Below are 21,163 nucleotides of genomic sequence, written 5' to 3'. Positions count from 1 at the left end.
GCAGCATGTGATTATGGGAGGTTACAGTGGGGAAATTGGGGTGCAGAGGGATTATAGAGAAAAATGGGGGTGCAGGCAGGATTTATGGGGGTTATGGGGCAAACGGGGGGCAGTGGGGGATTGGGGGGAAAATCGGGGTGCAAAGGGGGCTTATGGGGGAAATGGGCGTGTGGGATGTGGATTTATAGAAGGAAATGGGAGTACAGGAGGGATTAGAGGGGGGAAATGGGGGTGTGGCGTGTGGTTATGGGGGGTTTAGGGGGAAAATAGGGTGCACGGGGGTTATAGAGGGGAAATGGGGTGCAGGGGGCATATACGGCAATTATGGGGGAAATGGGGGGGAAACGGGTGCAGGATGTGTTTATGTAGGTTTATAGGGGGAAATTGGGGTGCAGGAAGGGGATATGGGGGTACAGGGAGGAATGGGGGTGTGGCGTGTGCTTATTGGGGGGGTTATAGGAAGAAATGGGGGTTCAGAGGGGATTAGAGGGGGAAATGGTGGTTCACGGGGGCTTATTGGGGAAATAGGGGTTCAAGGGGGATTTGAGGGGGGAAATGGGGGTGTGGCATGTGGTTATGGGGGTTTTATAGGGGGAATTGGGGTGCACAGGAGTTATAGAGGAGAAATGAGGCACAGGGGACATTTACGTGCGTTATGGAGCGAACTAGGGGTGCAGGGGGATTATGGGAGTAAATGGGGGTGCAAGGGGGATTAGAAGAGATATTTGGGGTGCAAGGGGGTTTATGGGGGGAAATGAGGTGCAAGGAGGGGTTAGAGGAGGAAACGGAGGGGAGTTAGAGGGGGGAAATTGGGGTGCAAGGGAGGTTTATGGGGGGAAATGGGAGGAATGGGGTGCAGGGGGGATTAGGGGGGAATGGGGGTCACTCACCGCAGTCGTGCTCGTCGGAGCCATCGCGGCAGTCGGGGCGCCGGTCACAGCGGAACTCGCCAGCCACGCACTCGCCGCTGCCGCAGCTGAACTCACCGGGGGTGCAGGCACGCGGCTGGGGGGTCACTGCAGGGAAGGGGGTGGTCAGGGACACCCCCAGAACCCCCAGTACCTCCTAAACTCCCCATAGCCCCCCCACAAAGACACTCACTCTCCCCACAAACCAAATCATAGCCCCCCCAGGCCTCCCAAACACCCCATAGCCTCTCCAAGCCCCCCACAGCCCCCCTAAACGCCTCATAGCCCCCCAAAACACTTCATAGCCCCCCTCAACACCCCCCAAATCCACACATAGCACCCTCAAACCTCCCCCCAGACCCTCCCAAGTTTCCTCACAGCGCTCCCAAATGCCCTCATAGCTCCCCAGCCTGTCAAAACACTCTCATAGCTCCCAAAACACTTCAAAGCCCCCACAAATTCCCTCATAGGCCCTGAAAACACTTCATAGCCCACCAACGCCCCCTCCAAGACCTCCATCATAGCCCTCAAAAATTCCTCCCAGCCCCTCCAAACACCCTCATAGCCCCCCTACCCATCCAGCCCCCCAAACATCCTCATAGCTCCCTCAAGGGACCTACTAGCCCCCCAAAACACGTCATAGCCCCCAAAATACTTCATAGCCCCTTCAACACCCCCCAAATCCACACATAGCACCCTCAAACCTCCCTCCAGGCCCCCCCAAGCTTCTTCACAGCGCTCCCAAATGCCCTCGTAGCTCCCCAGCCTGTCAAAACACCCTCATAGCCCCCACAAATTCCCTCATAGGCCCTGAAAACACTTCATAGCCCACCTACCCCCCTTCCAAGACCCCCATCATAGCCCCCTAAACTTCCTCACAGCCCCTCCAAACACCCTCATAGCCCCCCTACCCACCCAGCCCCCTAAACACCCTCAGCTGCCTCAAGCGACCTCATAGCCCCCCAAAACACTTCATAGCCCCCCTCAAGACCCCCCAAATCCACACATAGCACCCTCAAACCTCCCCCCAGACCCCCCCAAGTTTCCTCACAGCGCTCCCAAATGCCCTCGTAGCTCCCCAGGCCGCCAAAACACCCTCATAGCCCCCAAAACACTTCATAGCCCTCACAAATTCCCTCATAGGCCCTGAAAACACTTCATAGCCCACCAACCCCCCCCTCCAGGACCCCCATCATAGCCCCCAAAACTTCCTCACAGCCCCTCCAAACACCCTCATAGCCCCCCAAAACACTTCGTAGCCCCCCTCAACACCCCCCAAATCCACACATAGCACCCACAAACCTCCCCCCAGGCCCCCCCAAACTTCCTCACAGCGCTCCCAAATGCCCTCGTAGCTCCCCAGCCTGCCAAAACACCCTCATAGCCCCCAAAACACTTCATAGCCCCCACAAATTCCCTCATAGGCCCTGAAAACACTTCATAGCCCACCAACCCCCCCTCCAGGACCCCATCATAGCCCCCAAAACTTCCTCACAGCCCCTCCAAACACCCTCATAGCCCCCCAAAACACTTCGTAGCCCCCCTCAACACCCCCCAAATCCACACATAGCACCCACAAACCTCCCCCCAGGCCCCCCCAAACTTCCTCACAGCGCTCCCAAATGCCCTCGTAGCTCCCCAGCCTGTCAAAACACCCTCATAGCCCCCAAAACACTTCATAGCCCCCACAAATTCCCTCATAGGCCCTGAAAACACTTCATAGCCCACCAACCCCCCCTCCAGGACCCCCATCATAGCCCCCAAAACTTCCTCACAGCCCCTCCAAACACCCTCATAGCCCCCAAAACACTTCGTAGCCCCCCTCAACACCCCCCAAATCCACACATAGCACCCACAAACCTCCCCCCAGACCCTCCCAAGTTTCCTCACAGCGCTCCCAAATGCCCTCGTAGCTCCCCAGCCTGCCAAAACACCCTCATAGCCCCCAAAACACTTCATAGCCCCCACAAATTCCCTCATAGGCCCTGAAAACACTTCATAGCCCACCTACCCTCCCTCCAAGACCCCCATCATAGCCCCCAAAACTTCCTCACAGCCCCTCCAAACACCCTCATAGCCCCCAAAACACTTCATAGCCCCCACAAATTCCCTCATAGGCCCTGAAAACACTTCATAGCCCACCAACCCTCCCTCCAAGACCCCCATCATAGCCCCCAAACCTCCCCAGCCCCCAAAACTTCCTCACAGCCCCCAAACACCCTCATAGCCCCCCCAAACACCCTCATAGCCCCCCAAAACACTTCATAGCCCACCTAACCCCCCAAGTCCCCCATTATAGCCCCCTAAACCACCCCTCAGCCTCCCAAAACTTCCTCATAGGTCCCCAAATGCCCTCAAAGAACCCCCTCAAAACACTTCATACCATCCCTACTCCCTCACAGCCTCCAAACCCCTTCTTCATACCCCCCATAAACTCCCTCATAGGGCCCAAAACACTTCATAGCCCCCCCAAACACCTTCGTAGCCCCCCAAAACGCCCTCATAACCCCCCGACCCCCTTGAAACCTACTCATAGCCCCTCAAACTGCCTCATAGCCCCCCAAAACCACTTCATAGCCCCCCCCCAACAGTTTAGAGTCCCCTCGACACCCCCACAAATTCCCTCGTAGCCCCTCAAACCCTCTCCCAGCCCCCCCAAACACCTTCATTGCCCCCCCAAACCCCCCATACACCCCCCCACTCACCGGCCCCCAGGCGTCGGAATTGGAAGCCGTGGGGCGAGATGAGGTAGGAGGCGATGGAGCCGGCGGCCAGGAGGTCCCGCAGGACCCCCTCCAGCTGCGCCGCGTCCGCGTTCCCCTCCGAGCCCACGTCCAGCTCCACGAAGACGTCACCTTCCAGCTCTCTGCAAAAAAAGGGGGGGTCAGCACCGCAAAATCCCCCCACTGTACCCCTAATGTTTCCCATTGTCCTTTTGGGTGTGTCTGTACCCCCACATCTCTAAAACCTGCCCTGCACCCCAAAACCTCACCTGTACCCCAAAACCTCCCCTGTACCCCAATCCTCATGCCCCAATTCTCCCTGCACCCCAAACCTTCCAGCTCCCAACCCACAACCCCCTCTGAGCACCCCAAGCCCCCCCACTGTCCCCCCATCCCCCTCAGTCTTCCCTATTTCCCCTGCACCCCCAAACCTCTCCTGCATCCCCAAACCTCCCAGAACTCTCAGCCCCCAGAGCCCCCCCAATCCCTCTGAGCCCCCTAGAACCCTTCAAATCTCCCCACTCTCCCCCATCCCCCTCAGTCCTCCCCATTTCCCCCTGCACCCCCAAACCTCTCCTGCATCCCCAAACCTCCGAGAACTCTCAGCCCCCAGAGCCCCCCCAATTCCTCTGAGCCCCCTAAAACCCCTCAAATCTCCCCACTCTCCCCCCAAACCCTCAGTCCTCCCTATTTCCCCCTGCACCCCCAAACCTCTCCTGCATCCCCAAATCTCCCACAACCCCCCCAATTCCCTTGAGCCCCCTAAAACTCCTCAAATCTCCCCACTCTCCCCCCACCCCCTCAGTCCTCCCCATTTCCCCCTGCACACCCAAACCTCTCCTGCATCCCCAAATCCCCCAGAACCCCTATCCCCCCTCAGTCTTCCCTATTTCCCCTGCACCCCCAAACCTCTCCTGCATCCCCAAACCTCCCAGAACCCTTATCCCTCCAGAGCCCCCCCAATCCCTCTGAGCCCCCTAAAACCCCTCAAATCTCCCCACTCTCCCCCCATCCCCCTCAGTCCTCCCCATTTCCCCTTGCACCCCCAAACCTCCCTGAACTCTCAACCTCCGTGAGTCCCCCAACTCCCATGAGCTCCCCAAGCCTCCCAAAGCCCCCCAAGCACCCCAAAACCCCCCCAAGCCCCCTAACTCACTTGATGAAGACCACGCTGACCACTTGCTCCCCAGGTACTTTGTAATACTCTGACTCCAGCTGTGGAAGGGGGAGCAGAAAACGGGGGGGTCAAGGTGGTCCCTTGGGTGCCGGCCAACCCCAGCCTCCCCTTAGGACCCCAAAATTCTCACCGTATCCACCACGGCCTCAGAAATCTCCCGGAACTCCTCGGATTCGGGGTCCTCGAGCCGCGGGCTGTAGTCAATGCTGCGGGTGAAGTTCACCAGCGCCCGGAAATAAACTGGGGAGGGTGGTCAAAAATGGGGGAGAAGTGGTTAAAAATGGGGAGACGGGGTCAAAAATGGGGGGGAGAGGTGTCAAAAATGGGGAGATGGGTCAAAAATAGGGGACACGGGTCAAAAATATGGGGGCAGAGGTTAAAAATGGGGGGAGACGGTGGTCCAGGGGTCAAAAATGGGGAGATGGGCCAAAAATAGGGGACAGCGGTCAAAACTGGGGGAATGGGGATCAAAAGTAGGGGGGAAGAGGTTAAAAATGGGGAGCAGGGGTCAAAAATGGGGAAATAGGCCAAAAATAGGGGACCGGGCTCCAAAATAGGTGGCAGAGGTTAAAAATGCGGGGGACGGGGGTCAATAATAGGGAGACAGGAGTCAAAAATAAAGAGATGGGTCAAAAACAAGGGAGAGGGGTCAAAAATAGGGGCGCAGAAGTTAAAAATGGGAGGGCAGGAGTTAAAAATGGGGGGTAGGTGTTAATAATGGGGGGACCGGGGTCAAAAATGGGGAGATGGGTTATAAAGGGGGGACAGGGCTAAAAAATGGGGAGAACGGGGTTAATAATGAGGAGAACGGGGTCAATAATGGGGGATACGGTGGAAAAATACGGAGTGGAAAGGGTTAAAAATAGGGGACAGGGGTCAAAAATTGGGGGATGGGGTCAAAAATGGGGGGGTAGGGGGGTCAAAAAAGGAGGAGGTGACACCTGCACCCCTAAAGTTCCTCCCCATGCCTCCCCCCAGCTCCGTGTCCCCCCCAGCCGCCCTCCCCCAATTTTGGGGTTCCTCTCACCCAGCAGTATTAGAGGAGGAAAAGGGGGGGCAGCAAGAGGGGTCCCCAAAAGTGTCACTTACTGATAGGGGGGTCGTCCTCGGGCTCGGCCACCACCATGGCCACCGGCGCGGGGGGGGCCCCGGCCACTGCCCGCCCGGAGGAGGAGGAGGAGGAAGAAGAGAAGGAAGAAGAAGAGGAAGAGGAGGATGGAGAGGAGACAGAGCTTGAGAGCGGGGACCCAGGTGGCAGCCGGTGCCACCCCACGGCGTCCCCTTACCGGTGGGTGCCAAGCCAACGGCGGGAACGTGGGTTGGTGTCATCGGCAGCCAGGTGACGCCGCTGCCATCCTCCCCGCTGCCATCTGCAACGGGACAGCGCTGGTGGCACCAGGGGTGGCACCCACCCAAGGCGACATCCACGCATCGTGACACCCACTCGTGAGAGCACCCACCCATGGTGACATTCACACAGCGTGGCACCCACCAACCTGTGGTGACACCCACCCATGGTGGCAATTAACCATGGTGGTAAACATCCATGGTGACACTCACTCTTGGTGACATCCATCCATGGTGGCATCCCTTCTTGGTGACATCTGCTCACAGTGACCCCCATGCTGGCACCCACACATGGTGGCACCCACAAGAGGTGACACCAATGTGTGATGGCACCCGCTTGTGGTGACATCTACCCACGGTGCCACCAACTCTTGGTGATACCTACCCATGGTGGCAGCCACCAGCCCGTGTTGTCACCCAACCACAGTGGCACCCATCCACATTGACATGCACCCGCGGTGGCCCTGCCCCCCCCCGTGTCCTCGGTGTCCCCATACCTGCAGATGCCACCAGGTCCTCATCATCCGAGAGCTGGGCGAGGTAGCGGCGTCCCCGCGGGCCCCCGACGTGGTCGGCCACCGTGTCCTCGGGGAAGGAGCTCTCGGCCAAGCCCCGGGCGACCTGGGGGACACGGCCACCCCATGTCACCGTGTGGAGGGGACACGGCGGCTGCATTGCTGCACGGTGCGGTCACGGCCGGCGCAGCGCAGGGGGGATGAGCTCATCGCCCATACACGCATTCCTGCGCCGCCGGCACGGGCACACACGTGTGCAGGGACAGAGGGCAACACCTGGGCACAACTGCACGTGTGCGGGGATGCGGGGCTGCGCACACGCAGCTGTGCCACTAAGTGCATGCACCAACACGGGGATGCGTGTGCACGTGTGTTTGCACCCCTATGTGCATGTCCTGACACGGGGACACGTGTGGATGTGTTTGCACCCTTATGTGCACACCCCAACATGGGGACACGTGTGCATGTGTTTGCACCCCTATGTGCATGTCCTGACACGGGGATGCGTGTGCGTGCGTTTGCACCCCTATGTGCACGCCCTGACACGGAGACACGTGTGCATGTGTTTGCACCCCTATGTGCACACCCTGACATAGAGATGTGCACATCCCTACACGGGGACGCGTGTGCACACTGATGTGCGAGAGCACCCACACCCTCCCCCCACGCACATCCCGGTGCACCAGCACAGCCCTGCCCACCCGCAGCTGCCCCCCCGCCTGCGCACACGCGTGTGCAGCGCCCGGTGGCGGTGCCAGCGCCCCCCCGGCCCCCGGCGCCCGCGGTGGCGAGGAATCCGTCGGGGCAGCACTTTGCTGTGCAAACAATCGCCGGGGGATTAAGCGGGTGCAGAGGGGGGGACAGGAGGTGGGGGGACAAGGGGGGGGACACATGGCTTCTCGCCTGCACAAGTAAGGGGGGACCCGGCACCCCCGGGGGAGGGGGATGCAGGGGGGGAAACTGAGGCACAGAGGGGCCCACGCATGTACTGAGCAGATGGGTTCTCAGCTACTGCCCCACATGTGCACCGAGTGTGTGGGGGGCTCTGCCATTGCCTCCATGCATGCACCGAGCTTGAGGGTCCTCAGCTACTGCCCCACACATGCACCAAGTGTGTGGCTTCTCAGCTACTACTCCACACATGCGCTGAGCGTGTGGGTCCTCTGCTACTTCTCCCCACATGTGCAACGAATGCGTAAGCGCTCGGTCATCGCCCCCCCCCCCCCGCGTGCACTGAGTGTGGGTGCTCTGCCATCATCCCCCACACATGCATCGAGCTTGTGGGTTCTCAACTACTGCCTCACACATGCACTGAGTGTGTGGGTTCTCAGCTACTGCCCCACACATGCACTGAGTGTGTGAGTGCTCTGCTACCGCCCCACATGTTCACCAAGCCCGGGGGTGCTCTGCCATTGTCCCCAATGCAAGCATCAAATGCGTGGGTGCTCAGCTACAGCCCCACATATGCACTGAGTGTGTGGGTGCTCTGTCATTTCTCCCCATTCATGCACCAAGCGTGTGGGTTCTCAGCTATTGCCCCACGGTGGGCAGCTGCATGTCCCACGGTGGCCATGGCCGGTGGGGGGGACAATGGTCCCTCTCGTGTTCCCGGAAGGCGCCCCGCGCCACGGCCCCGCAGCCGGACGCCTGGGTTCCCCCGCCGCCGCCGGGGCACCGCGCCCGGCCGGACGCTGCCGCCGCCGCTCACATTTTCCACTCTCCGGCCCAAATCCTGCCCCGCACCCTGGGGAAAAGGGGGGGGGGCGAGGAAGAGGAGGGTGAGGAAGCACCACCCTGGCCCACGTGCAGCTTCGCTCGGCAAACCTGGCGCCCCAGATCTCAACCTCAGTCAGTCTGGGTGGGACCCCAAAAATCTGGATGAGACCCCTAAATCTGGATGTGACCCCACAAATCTGGACACGGTCACTCCAAATCTGGACATACCCCCTCCCAGTCTGGACGTGGACCCCTAGATCTGGATGCCTCTCCTCCACATCTGGACGTGCCCCCTCCCAACCTGGATGCCCCTCCACATCTGGATGTGCCAACCATCCCCAAATCTGGATGTGACCCCCCTAAACCTGGATGTCATCACTCCAAATCCAGATGTGACACTCCCCCCCCTCCCCAGATCCGGATTCCCCCCAAATCTGGACATGCACCCTTCAAACCTGAACGTGGCCGCCCCAAATGTGGACTTGCCCCCCCCTCTCCAAATCTGGATATGATCACTCCAAATCCGGATATGATCACTCCAAATCCGGATGCTCCCCAACATCTGGATTCCCCCCAATCTGGACGTGACCCTCAAATCTTGATGTGCCTCCCCCAAATCTGGATGTGCCTCCCCCAAATCTGGATGTGCCCCCCTCTTACTTCATCCGGGCGAGGAAGAGGAGGTGACGCACAGCAGGGATAATAACCGGGGGGGGTGGTTATTAATAGCAGCCCCCCCCCAGCCTCATTGTTCCCCCAAGGTCGCGCTAAAAGGTGCTTTCCCCCCCCCCCCAGATCCTTCCTCCTCCTCTGGGGTTCCCCAAGGATCTGGTTTGGGGGCCTGGGACCCCAAGTTTGGTGGGGCAGGACCCTCATTTTGGGGGGGGGTTCCTTGGGTTGGAGGGGGACTGGGACCCTGGGGTTGGGGGGGAGGTGTTTGTGACTCCAGGTTTGGGGGGGCGAGACCCTTCAGAATGAGGGGGGGGCAGAACCCCTAGTATGGGGGGGTCGGGACCTGCAGTTTTGGGGGGGCCAGTGGCGCAGCTGGTGGGACACTGGTCCCTGGCGAGGGGGGGGATTCAGACAGCTGCCTCCGCCCCCGGGGATTTGGGGGTGAAACAGCTGCAGGGTCAAAGTTGTTGCCAAGGGGGGGGCCCCAAAATATCTGCCCCCCCCACCCCGCCGCCACGCTGCATTCCTTTGCGCTGGCATTGCCTAATTTATCCCAAAAGAGCTGGGGGGGGGAAGTGGGAAAGGGGGGGGAAAGGGAACGCCCTGGGGGTGCTGAGGGGACCCAAGCGTCCTGGCTGGCGTCCCGCTCTTCCTCCTCCTCCTCCTCCTCCTCCTCCCGGCCAGGCCATCTTTGGCCATGGGAGAGAGCGAAGCGCACAGGGCCACGTGGGCGCAGAGATGGGGGAGGTTGGAGGGGTTTTGGGGGGGCCTGGGGGGGGCCTAAAGGTCCCTAAAGGTTCCCATGGGGGAATATGAGCTCCCCTGGAGGGGTGGGGGGGAGCAAAGCTGGAGTGTGAGTGCAAAGAGCGTGCATGAGCACATAGGAGTGCGCACACGCGTGTGAGAGCACACCAGAGCGCGCACACGCGTGCAAGAGCTTGAGAGCACGCGAGAGCACACGCGAGCGTGCCCACGCGTGAGAGCGCGAGCAAGAGGGCACACAAGCGCACACCAGCACGCACACGTGTGGGAGAGCACACACGAGCGTGCATAAGCACAGGTGAGCGTGCAAGAGCGCACACAAGCGCGCACACGTGTGTGAGAGCACACACGAGCGTGCATAAGCACACGTGTGCGAGAGCGCACGAGACCCCGCACGAGTGTGCAAGAGCACCAGGGGTGCCACGAAGGGTGGCGTGTGAGCGCACACGCGTGTGCGTGACCCCCCCTTCTCCTCACACCCCTCCTCCCCACCCCTTCCCCCCCCCAGGCCTGTGATGTTATCACACATTCCTGCTGCGCCCTCACCCCCCCATTAACCCTTTGCAGCCCACGGGAGGGGGGGGGCAGCCCACAGCACCCCCTCCCCATGCCAAACCCCCACCAGCAATGGGTGGATTCCCCCCCCCCGGCATTTTTTTTGGGGGGGGGGCACATTCCTTAGCTGGGGGGGGTCAGATATTGAGGGGTCACTCCATCAGGGTGGCCCCAAAGCTCCCCCTGTCCCAGAGCGGAATGGGGCTGGGAAGGGGGTGCGAAGAGGGGACCCCCCCCGCCTGCCCCCCTCCGGGCCGTGGGTGGGAGCCCCACGGGGGGGCAGCCCTGCCAGCATGGCCCCAGCAACAAGGACCCCTCTGTTCTCAGCCCCGGGCACCGGCCCAGCCCCAAAACCATCCCCAGGCCGTGGGGCGGCCCCCTCATTGCCATCAGCACCCCCCTCCCCCCCCCGGCATCAACAGCCCCCCCACATCATGAACAGGCCCCCCCTCATCATGAACAGCCCCCCCCAACACCAAAGCACCCCCCCCAATACCAGAGTCCCCCCCTCATCAAAGCCCCCCTCAACACCAGAGCCCCCCCATCATCACCAGCCCCCCACCATTGTTAACAGCCCCCCCCCATCATCAAAGCTCTCCTCATCATCAACAGCCCCTCCTCATCATCGCCAGCTCTCCCACATCATCAACCCCCCATGGCCACCATCAGCCCCCCCAGAACACCAGAACCCCCCCCTATCGCCACCATCAGTCCCCCCAGAACACCAGAACCCCCCCCATCGCCACCATCAGCCCCCCCAGAACACCAGAGCCGCCCCATCGCCATCATCAGCCCCCCCAGAACACCAGAGCCTCCTCCCATCATCATCATCCCCCCATCACCTCCCCATTGCCTTCAGCCCCCCCAAAACACCAGCACCCCCATCACCATCATCACTCCCATCACCTCCCCATTGCCTTCAGCCCCCCCAAAACACCAGAGCCCCCCCCCATCATCACTCCCATCATCATCACCCCCCCATCACCACAGCCCCCTCCTACCCCGCTTGGTGACCCCCTCCTTCAAATGGGGGGGGTGGGGGCAGCCCCACAGCACAACCCCCCCACTGCCCCCCAACACTGCACCCCAACCGGGTGTGACCCCCCCAGACACAGATTTCCCCCCCCCCGAGGGGGTATTTTTGGGAGGAAGAGTTATTTTTAGGGTGGCTGGCGCCTCCCGTCACCCTTTAAATTTAGCTGGGGCAGGGGGGGGGGCAGCGGGCAGCACCCCAAAAGCAGGAGGTGCCCCTCCGTGTGGCCCCCACCCCGGGCGAGGGGGGCACAGCTGGACCCCAAGGGTCACAGCCCGGTGATGGGGCTCTGGGGGACCCCAAAACCAGGAGGGAACAGGGCAGGGTGTCCCCAAGCGCTCCCGGTCCCTGAGGGACCCCAAAACCACGAGGGGACAGGGCAGGGTGTCCCCAAGTGCCCCTGGTCCCTGAGGGACCCCAAAACCACGAAGGCACAGGGCAGGGTGTTCCCAAGCGCTCCTGGTCCCTGAGGGACCCCAAAACCACGAAGGCACAGGGTAGGGTGTCCCCAAGTGCCCCCGGTCCCTGAGGAACCCCAAAACTAGGAGGGGACAGGGCAGGGGGACCCCATGTGCCCCTGGGGGATGAGGACCCCATGCACCCCACAGTCAAGGGAGACCCCAATTCCCACAGTGGGCAGGGTGACAGGGACCCCGCATGACCACGGGTTTTGGGGGACCCCACATGTCCTTGGTGCAGGGGGGACCCCAATTCCCTGACATGGTAAGATGCTGGGGATCCCAGATCCCCCCAGCGCGAGGAGGGGACCCCAATTCCCACACAGCCCAGGGTAGGATGATGGGGTCTCCCCGCACCCCGCGGCGTGGGGGGACCCCAATCTCTTAGAGGGTGTGCGCCCCACATCTCCTCACTCTCCTGGGGGACCCCGACTCCCTTCGGGACCAGGACACGGTGTTGGGGTCCCTTAAGTCCCCTGGAGCTCGAGGGGGGACCCCAATTTCCTCCGGGAACATTGCAACTTCCTCAACTCTTTTAAGAGGACCCCAACTCCACGGGGGACACCCCAAATCCTTGCGGGGGGACCCCGAATCCATTCGGGACGCCCCAATTACTTACGGAACGCCCCAATTCCACTCGGGACGCCGCAACTCCACTCGGAGGGACCCCGACTCCATTTGGGACACCCCAATCCCACTCGGGACGCCGCAACTCCACTCGGAGGGACCCCAACTCCATTCGAAGGGACCCCAGTTCCTCTTGGGACGCCCCAACTCCACTCGGAGGGACCCCAACTCCATCTGGGACGCCCCAATTCCAATCGGGACGCCCCAGTTCCACTCGGAGAGACTCCCAACTCCATTCGAAGGGACCTCAGTTCCTCTTGGGATGCCCCAATTGCACTCGGAGGGACCTCAACTCCAATCAGAAGGACCCCAACTCTACTTGGGACGCCCCAACTCCACCCGGGACGCCCCCTCCCCGCTCCCGGGGGGTCCCTGTTTTCCCGGGGAGTCCGGGCACTCACCGGGAGGAGGGCTCCGAGCAGCAGGAAGGCGCCCAGCGCCGCGGGTCCCCGCCGCCCCATCGCCCCGCTCCGCTCCGTCCCGCTCCGTTCGGCGCCGCCGCCCGCCCGGGGCCGCCCCGCACAGCCCGGCCCCGCCCCGTCCCGCCCCGAGCCCCACCGAGCGGAGCCGAAAATACCCGAGCGGAGCCGAACACACCCGAGCGGAGCCGAACTGACAGAGCGGAGCCGAACGGAACCGAGGGGACCCGAGCGTACCCGAGGGGATCCGACGGGACACGAGCAGACCCGAGCGGACCCGAACAGACCCGAAAACACCCGAGCGGATCCGAACAAACGGAACGGACCCGAGGAGACCCGAACAAACCCGAACGGACCCGAACGAATACGAGTGAACCCGAACGAACCCGAACAAACCCGAACGAACCCGAGCGGACCCGAACAAACCCGAACGAACCTGAGCGGGCCTGAAGGGACCCGAGCGGACCTAAGCGCGGGGCAGGGCCACCGGAATGGCTCTCGGGGACGGGACGGGACGTGGGGCACCGGGGAGACCCCTGTCACTGCCACCGGGACACGGCGGGCGTGGGGACACCGGGCGACACCCCTGGGAACTGCCGTGGGCACATGGGGGACAGTGGGGACAGTGGGGGGGCAGCTCTGTGCCCACCCCCGGGGCCGTGGGGACCCCCCTGGGGACATCCTCGGGTCCCCAACCACATGGCACGGGGGGACTGGGCACTATGGGGGCTATAGGGGCACAGGGGACACCGGGGAGATGGGGCACTGTGGGGCTATGGGGACACGGGACCTATAGGCGTTCTAAGGCTATGGGGGACACTGGAGGTATGGGGTGTATAGGGGCATGGGGGGCTATAGGGGCTGTGGGGAAAGGGGCTATGGGGTCTATAGAGTCACAGGGGCTATAGGGGCTGTGGGGAAAGGGGCTATGGGGTCTATAGAGTCACAGGGGCTATAGGGGCTGTGGGGAAAGGGGCTATGGGGTCTATAGAGTCACAGGGGCTATAGGGGCTGTGGGGAAGGGGGTATGGGGTCTAGAGTCACAGGGGCTATAGGGGCTGTGGGGAAGGGGGTATGGAGTCTATAGAGTCACAGGGGCTATAGGGGCTGTGGGGAAGGGGGTATGGGGTCTATAGAGTCACAGGGGGCTATAGGGGCTGTGGGGAAGGGGGTATGGGGTCTATAGAGTCACAGGAGGCTATAGGGGCTGTGGGGAAGGGGGTATGGGGTCTATAGAGTCACAGGGGCTATAGGGGCTGTGGGGAAGGGGGTATGGGGTCTATAGAGTCACAGGGGGCTATAGGGGCTGTGGGGAAGGGGGTATGGGGTCTATAGAGTCACAGGGGGCTATAGGGGCTGTGGGGAAGGGGGTATGGGGTCTATAATAGAGTCACAGGGGGCTATAGGGGCAGTGGAGAAGGGGACGTGGAGTCTGTAGGGACACAGGGGTTATGGAGGCTACAGAGGCCCCCAGGGCAGGGGGGTTATGGGGCCTATAGGGGCTCTGTGAGGCACCAGGAGCAGAGGGGTATGGGGTCTGTAGGGGTACAAGAGTCTATAGGGGCTATAGGGGTCTATAGAGGCTGTGGGGGGTACCAGAGACGGAGAGGTATGGGGTCTGTAGGGGCTGTGGGGGATGCCAGAGGCAGGTGGGTATGGGGTCCATAAGGGCACAGGAATCTATAGTGACTGTAGGGGTTATAAGAGCCGTAAGGGGCACCAGGGGCAGGGAGCTATGGGGTCTATAGGGACATGGGGTTTATGGGGTCTATAGGGACTATAGGGGTTTTAGGGTCTATGGGGGCACCAGGGACAGGCGGCGTGGAGCCTATAGAGGCTCGAGGGGGACACCAGGCACAGTTGAATACAGAGTCTATATTAGCTCGGGGGTCTATAGGGGCTATAGGGGTCTCGAGGGGCTATAGGGGTTACTGGGTGTCTGGGGATACCAGAGGCAGGGGCAGGGGATCTATAGGGATCTATAGGGGCACAGGGTCCATAGGGTCCCCGCTGGGCACACCTGGCCGGGTGTCACGTCCCCCCAAGGCCGAGGTTAATGGTTAACCCCCCCAGCCCCAGGTGGGTGCCAGGTGGCCATTCCCAGGGGTGCCCTTGGGTGCCCCCGATAACCGGGGGAATTTAAGGCTGGTGGCCACCCCTGTGTTCCCCGACTGAGCCAGGACCATGATGCTGAGCCTCCTCGTGCTGCTGGTGGCCGGTGGTAAGGTGTCCCTGAGCCCCCTACCTGTGTCCCTGAGCCCCAACCCCATGCCCCATTCCTTCCCTCTATCCCCCAACCATCTCCCCATCCCTCCCTCCAACCCTCCATGCATCTCCCCACCCATTCCTTTATCCCTCCAACCATCTCCCCATCACTTCACCCATCCATTGCTCCAGCCAGCCAGCCATCTCTCCATCCATCCACACATCTCCCCACCCATCCCTTCATCCCTCTAACTGCCTCCTCATCCTTCTCTCCTTCCCTCCATCCATCTCCCCACCCATCCTTCCACCCATTCCCCAAACATCTCCCCATTTCTCCCTCCCTCCCTGCATCTCCCCACCATCCTTTTATCCCAACCATAACCCCATCCATCCATAACCCTATCCATCCATCTCCCCATCCATCCATCCATCCATCCATCCATCCATCCATCCATTCCCCAACCATCTCCCCAACCCTCCCTTCCTCCATGCATCTCCCCACCCATCCCTTCATCCCCCCAACTATCTCCTCATCCATCCCTCCCTTCATCCCTCCCTCCCTCCATCCACCCCCCACCCATCCTACCATCCATCCTCCAACCATCTCCCTGTCCTTCCCTCCACCCCATCCCTCTCCCCACCCATGTCCCCGGCCTGGGATGGGGTGCGGGGTGCCATGGGGTGATGGGTACCCCATCCCGCAGGCAGCTGCGCTGCGGCACTGCCGCAGTCCCGGGTGGTGAACGGCGAGGATGCTGTGCCATACACCTGGCCCTGGCAGGTGAGCTGGGGGGGGAGGGGGTGGGGTCCGGGTGGGTGAGGGGCACCCATGGGTGCTATGGCACCCACCGGTCTCCCCGCAGATCTCGTTGCAGTACGAGCGGGACGGCTCCTTCCGCCACACTTGCGGAGGCACCCTCATCGCGGCCAACTGGGTGATGACGGCTGCGCACTGCATCTCGTGAGGGACCCGCGAGGGGCGCGGGGACGAGGGGCGCAGGGGGGCGGGAGGGGTGCAAGGGGGGCCAGGGGGCAGGGACGGGGGGCATGGAGGGGCTGCAGGTAGCAGAGGATGCAGGAGGAGTGCGGGGGGGGACAAAGAGAGTTGCAGGGGGGCTACTGGGGGGCAGGGAAGGTGCAGGATGCAGGAGGGGTGCAGGGGGAGATGCAGGGGGGTGCAGGGAGGTTGCGGGGTGCGTGAGAGTGCAGGGGGGACAAAAAGAGGTGTGGGGTGCAAGGATGGGTGTGTGGAGGGCATGCAGGGAGGGCGCAGGGTGCAGGAGGGGCAAGGATGGGTGCAGTGGAGTGCAGGAGGGGCGCGTGGAGAGGATGCAGGGGGATGAGGATGAAGGAGGGGTGCAGGGGGGTGCAGGGGGTGAAGGGAGGGGCAGGGTGCAAGGATGGGTGTGTGGAGGGCATGTGGGAGACTACGAGGTGCTGGGGGGCAAGGGGGGTGCATCAAGGACATGCAGGGCGCAGGGATGGATGCATGGAGGGGATGCAGGATGCAGAAAAGGTGCAGGAGGGATGCAGGATGCAGGAAAGGTACAGGAGGGATGCAGGGAGGTGCAGGATGGGTGCATGGAGGAGGTGCTGAGTGCAGGAGCACACAGGGAGCAGGGTGGGTGCATGGAGGGGGTGCTGGATGTGGGGTGCAGGGTGGGTGCACAGAGGGGATGGGTGTGCATAGAGGGGGTGCAAGGTGCGTGGGGGGCTGCAGGGTGGGTGCACGGAGGGGGTGCTGTGTGCACGGAGGGGGTGCTGGGTGCAGAATGGGTGCAGCACCCCCTAACATCCTCATCCTGGGCAGCTCCTCGCTCACCTACGAGGTGGTGCTGGGCGAGTATGACATGAGCGCTGCGGAGGGCCCTGAGCAACGCATCCCCGTGGACTCCAACGACATCTTCGTCCACCCCAAATGGCGAAGCTCCTGCGTGGCCTGCGGGTAAGAGGGGTCCCCGGGCGGCTGGGGACCTTGTCCCCGCCAACCCCGAGTGACACGAGTCCCCGTCGCAGCAATGACATCGCCCTGCTGAAGCTGCGGCGCCCGGCGGTGCTGGATGCCGAGGTGCAGCTGGGGCGGCTGCCGCCCGCCGGCAGCGTCCTGCCCGACGGATACCCCTGCTACCTGAGCGGCTGGGGGCGGCTGTCCAGTGCGTCGGGGTCGGGGGATACGGAGATGGAGGGAGGGAGGGAGGGATGGAGAGATGGTTGGGTGGGTGGATGGATGGATAGAGGGATGGGGAAATGGGTGGATGGATAGATGGAGGGACAGGTTGGGAGACGAAGGGATGGAAGGAGGGATGGAGAGATGGGGAGATGGTTGGATTGATGGATAAAGGGGTGGAGAGATAAGTGGGGAGATGGTTGGGTGGATGGAGGAAAGGATGGGGAGATGGAGGGATGGATAGATGGAGGGACGGGTGGGGAGATGAAGGGATGGAAGGAGGGATGGAGAGATGGGGAGATGGTATGATCAATGGATAAAGGGATGGAGGGACGGGTGGGGAGATGGAGGGATGGAGAGTTGGAGGGACGGGTGGGGAGATGGTTGGAGGGATGGAAGGAGGGATGGAGGGATGGGGAGATAGTTGGATCGATGGATAAAGGAATGGGTGGGGAGATGGATGGATGGATGGATGGATGGATGGATGGAGGCATGGGGAAATGGCTGAGGGGATGGAGGGAGGCATGGGGAGATGGTTCAGTGGATGGAGGGATGGATGGGGAATGGTTGGAGGGGTGGATGGAAGGGTGGTGTGGATGGGGAGATGGTTAGAGGGATAGAGAGGTGAATGGATGGAGGGAGGGTCAGGGAGATGGTTTGGGGGTGGAGGGATGAATGGAGGAAAGAATGGAAGGATAAAAAGAGAGTGGGATGGTGGGAAGGATGGAGGGATGTGTGGGAAGATGGAGGAAAGGATGGAAGGATGGAGGGAGGGATGGGGAATGAATGGATGGAGGTGGGATGGATGGTTGGATGGCCATGGATGAACAGGGCAAACAAGCAGGACATGGGGTGCGCCGCCCTGGCCCCGCTAACGCCTGGCTGGCAGCTGGAGGGCCTTTGCCGGAGCGGCTGCAGCAGGCGCTGCTGCCCGTGGTGTCCTTCGAGCGCTGCACCCAGCCCGACTGGTGGGGCATCCTCGCCATTCGCCAAACCATGATCTGTGCCGGCGGCGAGGAGAAGGCCGGCTGCAATGTGAGTGCTGCGCCCGGCCAGGGCCACGGTGGGGACATCACCGGGACCCCTCTTGGAGCTCAGCTCTCCCTGTCCTGCACCCCAGGGCGACTCGGGGGGACCCCTGAACTGCCAGGCGGCTGACGGGCACTGGGAGGTGCACGGCATTGCCAGCTTTGTCTCCGGGCTGGGCTGCAACGCCTCCAAGAAGCCGACGGTCTTCACCCGCGTCTCTGCCTTCGAGGACTGGATCGCCGAGGTGGGCAAACGGGGGCACGAGGGCACGAGGCGCTGGGATGCCATGGGGACAGGGTGCTGGGGAGCCGGGGTGCCGGGGGCGGCAGGGCGATGGGTGGCAGGGAATCAGGGATCAGGAATGCAGGAGTGCCGTGGAGCTGGGGCACCAGGGGGCTGAGGGCTGGGGCACCAGGGTGCCACGGTGCCAGGGTGCTGGGTACCAACATGCCAGGACTCTGGGGTGCCAGGGTGCCATGGTGTGGGGGTACCAGTGTGCTGGGGTGTCAGAGTGTCAGGATGTCAGGGTGCTCAGGTGCCGGGATGCCAGAGCATCAGGATGCTGGGGTGCCAGGGTGCTGGGGTGTCAGGATGTTGGGGTGCCAGGGGTGCCAGGATACCTGGATACAAGGACAATGGGGTACCGGGATGCCAGGGTGCTGGGTGCCAACATGCCAGGACTCTGGGGTGTTAGGGTACCATGGTGCGGGGGTACCAGTATGCTGGGGTGCTGGGTGCTGGGATGCTGGGGTGCCAGAGTGCCAGAGATGCCGGGATACCTGGATACCGGGGTGCCAGGGTGCTGGTGTGCCCACTCTCCCCTGAGCAGCTTCTCCCTTCCAGACCATGATCAATAACTGAGTGTGGTGGCAGTGGTGACCTCCTGGCATGGCATCGGGCAAATAAACCCACAGCGCTGGCATCGTGTGTGTCCCATGTGTGGTGTGGGGGCGGCTGGCACAGGGCGGGAGGCACCCAGAGGGGCCTAGACACCACGGGAATGGGCACCCAGAGACACACAGGTGCCATGGGGATGGGCACCCCGTGGTGTCCAGACACCACGGAGATGGGCACCTGGATGGGCCCAGAGACCATGAGGGTGGGCACCCAACAATGTTCACACACCATGGAGATGGGCACCTACAGATGTTCAGATACTGTGGGGATGGGCATCCAGGGACACCCGCGTGCCATGGGGATAGTTTGCCCTGAGGAGCCAGGATGCCATGGGGATGGGCACCCGAAGACACCCAGGAGCCACAAGGACAAGCGGCCCGAGGTGCCCTGAAGCCATGGGGATGGGCCCACCCTGATGTGCCCTTTAGGCCACAGGGATGGCCTCAGCCATGTGCCCTGGTGCCACGGGGATGGGCTCCTCCTGGTGCCAGGGGGATGGGGCCCCTGAGGCACCCTGACGCAATGGGGGTGGTGCCCAGACGTGCCCTGGTACCACACCGATGGGCTCCCAGAGGTGCCCTGATGCCACCTGTGTGGGCCCCCTGTGGTGCCATGGCAATGGGCACCCAGTGCCGTGCCACAGCCACAGAGATGCCCCCCTGAGGCGCCCCGAGGCCCCGGGGATGGCCCCCTCCGGGTGCCCCAGGGCTGGATGCCCATGGCCGGGGCTCTCTCCTGCCCTCCTGGCCCGGCTGTCGCTTCGCAACCACTGCCGCCAGTGCGTGACCGGCGAACAAAGAGCCCTTTCAGTGGCCACCTCCCCCCGGCCAGCACCCCTGGGACCCCCGGCTGGGTCTCCCCATGTCCCCCCGGCGCCACCCAGGCACCCTGCTGGGATGGGTGCCAACAGCACCCCTCAATTCTCTGAGGGATCCGGGTGGAAAATTCCTGCCATGGGGCCATGTGAGTTTTATTGGCCCTTTGTCACCACGTCCCGGGGACCTTTGCCCTCCCTGTGGCATCGGCATTGACGCCGTTGTCCGCCGGTGCCATCCTGGCACGCCACGGCCCTTTGCTCGGGGCTTTGGGGCTGAGGCCGCCCCAACTCGTGACACCTTTGCACAAGTGGGCGCTGCCTGCTGGTGGCCCTGCGGTGGGGACAGGGGTGACCAAACCCAGTGGCGCTCGGCTCAGCCGGGGGGGGTTCTATCGGCACAGGGTGGGGGGCACTGGATCAACCCCCACTGTGGTGCTGTGATACGGCAGCGATACGGTGCGGGGCTGAGCCACCATGCTGGGAGCCCGGCATGGGTGCTGGGAGCCTGGTGTGGGTGCTGGGAGCCCGGAGTGGGTGCTGGGAGCCCGGTGTGGGTGCTGGGAGCCCAGAGTGGGTGCTGGGAGCCCGGAGTGGGTGCTGGGAGCCCAGAGTGGGTGCTGGGAGCCCGGAGTGGGTGCTGGGAGCCCAGTATGGGTGCTGGGAGCCTGGTATGGGTGCTGGGAGCCCAGTATGGGTGCTGTGAGCCTGGAGTGGGTGCTGGGAGCCTGGTATGGGTGCTGTGAGCAGGGAGTGGGTGCTGGGAGCCTGGTATGGGTGCTGGGAGCCCAGTATGGGTGCTGGGAGCCCGGAATGGGTGCTGGGAGCCCAGTATGGGTGCTGGGATCCCGGTGTGGGCGCTGGGAGCCTGGTATGGGTGCTGGGAGCACGGTGTGGGTGCTGGGAGCCTGGTGTGGGCATTAGGAGCCCAGTATGGGTACTGGGAGCCCGGTGTGGGCGCTACAGACATGACGTGGGTGCTGTGAGCTCAGTTTGGGTGCTGGGAGCATGGTGTGGGTGCTAAAAGAACAGCATGGGTGCCTTGAGACTGGTATTGGTGCTGTGAGCCTGGTATGGGTGCTACAAACACGGCACTATGGGTGCTGAGAGCTCAATTTGGGTGCTGGGAGCTCAGTTTG

The 21,163-nt window shown here is 62.5% G+C and overlaps 2 protein-coding genes across 3 annotated transcripts in view; one reads left to right on the top strand and one right to left on the bottom strand.

Moving 5' to 3' along the window:
- Positions 1-13,010, bottom strand: part of HSPG2 (heparan sulfate proteoglycan 2) — a 47,959-nt gene extending 34,949 nt beyond the window's left edge. For both annotated transcript variants that reach the window (XM_054085902.1, XM_054085901.1), the window contains exons 1-7: positions 12,895-13,010; positions 6,653-6,776; positions 6,095-6,178; positions 4,939-5,048; positions 4,788-4,846; positions 3,614-3,774; positions 891-1,016 (exon numbers count right to left, since the gene is read on the bottom strand). In XM_054085902.1, the coding sequence (XP_053941877.1) occupies positions 891-1,016; positions 3,614-3,774; positions 4,788-4,846; positions 4,939-5,048; positions 6,095-6,178; positions 6,653-6,776; positions 12,895-12,954 (724 nt within the window). In that variant the 5' untranslated portion in view covers positions 12,955-13,010. The remainder of the gene's footprint in view (positions 1-890; positions 1,017-3,613; positions 3,775-4,787; positions 4,847-4,938; positions 5,049-6,094; positions 6,179-6,652; positions 6,777-12,894) is intronic.
- Positions 13,011-15,096: 2,086 nt separating this feature from the next.
- On the top strand, positions 15,097-20,419 carry CELA3B (chymotrypsin like elastase 3B). Its single transcript, XM_054085455.1, has 8 exons — positions 15,097-15,133; positions 15,822-15,898; positions 15,981-16,078; positions 16,928-17,062; positions 17,134-17,270; positions 18,174-18,319; positions 18,405-18,557; positions 19,157-20,419. Exons 1-8 carry the CDS (start codon positions 15,097-15,099, stop codon positions 19,172-19,174), a joined length of 801 nt encoding a protein of 266 aa, XP_053941430.1. The 3' UTR covers positions 19,175-20,419.
- The last annotated feature ends 744 nt before the right edge of the window (positions 20,420-21,163 follow it).

The sequence above is a fragment of the Cuculus canorus genome, chromosome 21, assembly GCF_017976375.1.
Source record: "Cuculus canorus isolate bCucCan1 chromosome 21, bCucCan1.pri, whole genome shotgun sequence".
Lineage (NCBI taxonomy): Eukaryota > Metazoa > Chordata > Aves > Cuculiformes > Cuculidae > Cuculus > Cuculus canorus.
This window is presented reverse-complemented; position numbering and strand designations above follow the sequence as displayed.

Bases quoted from the DNA above. Each gene is read 5' to 3' on its own strand.
- CELA3B (XM_054085455.1), top strand. From the start codon at position 15,097: ATGATGCTGAGCCTCCTCGTGCTGCTGGTGGCCGGTG. The intron at 15,899-15,980 runs GTGAGCTGGGGG...GTCTCCCCGCAG, and splicing joins CATACACCTGGCCCTGGCAG to ATCTCGTTGCAGTACGAGCG. The intron at 16,079-16,927 runs GTGAGGGACCCG...CATCCTGGGCAG, and splicing joins ACGGCTGCGCACTGCATCTC to CTCCTCGCTCACCTACGAGG.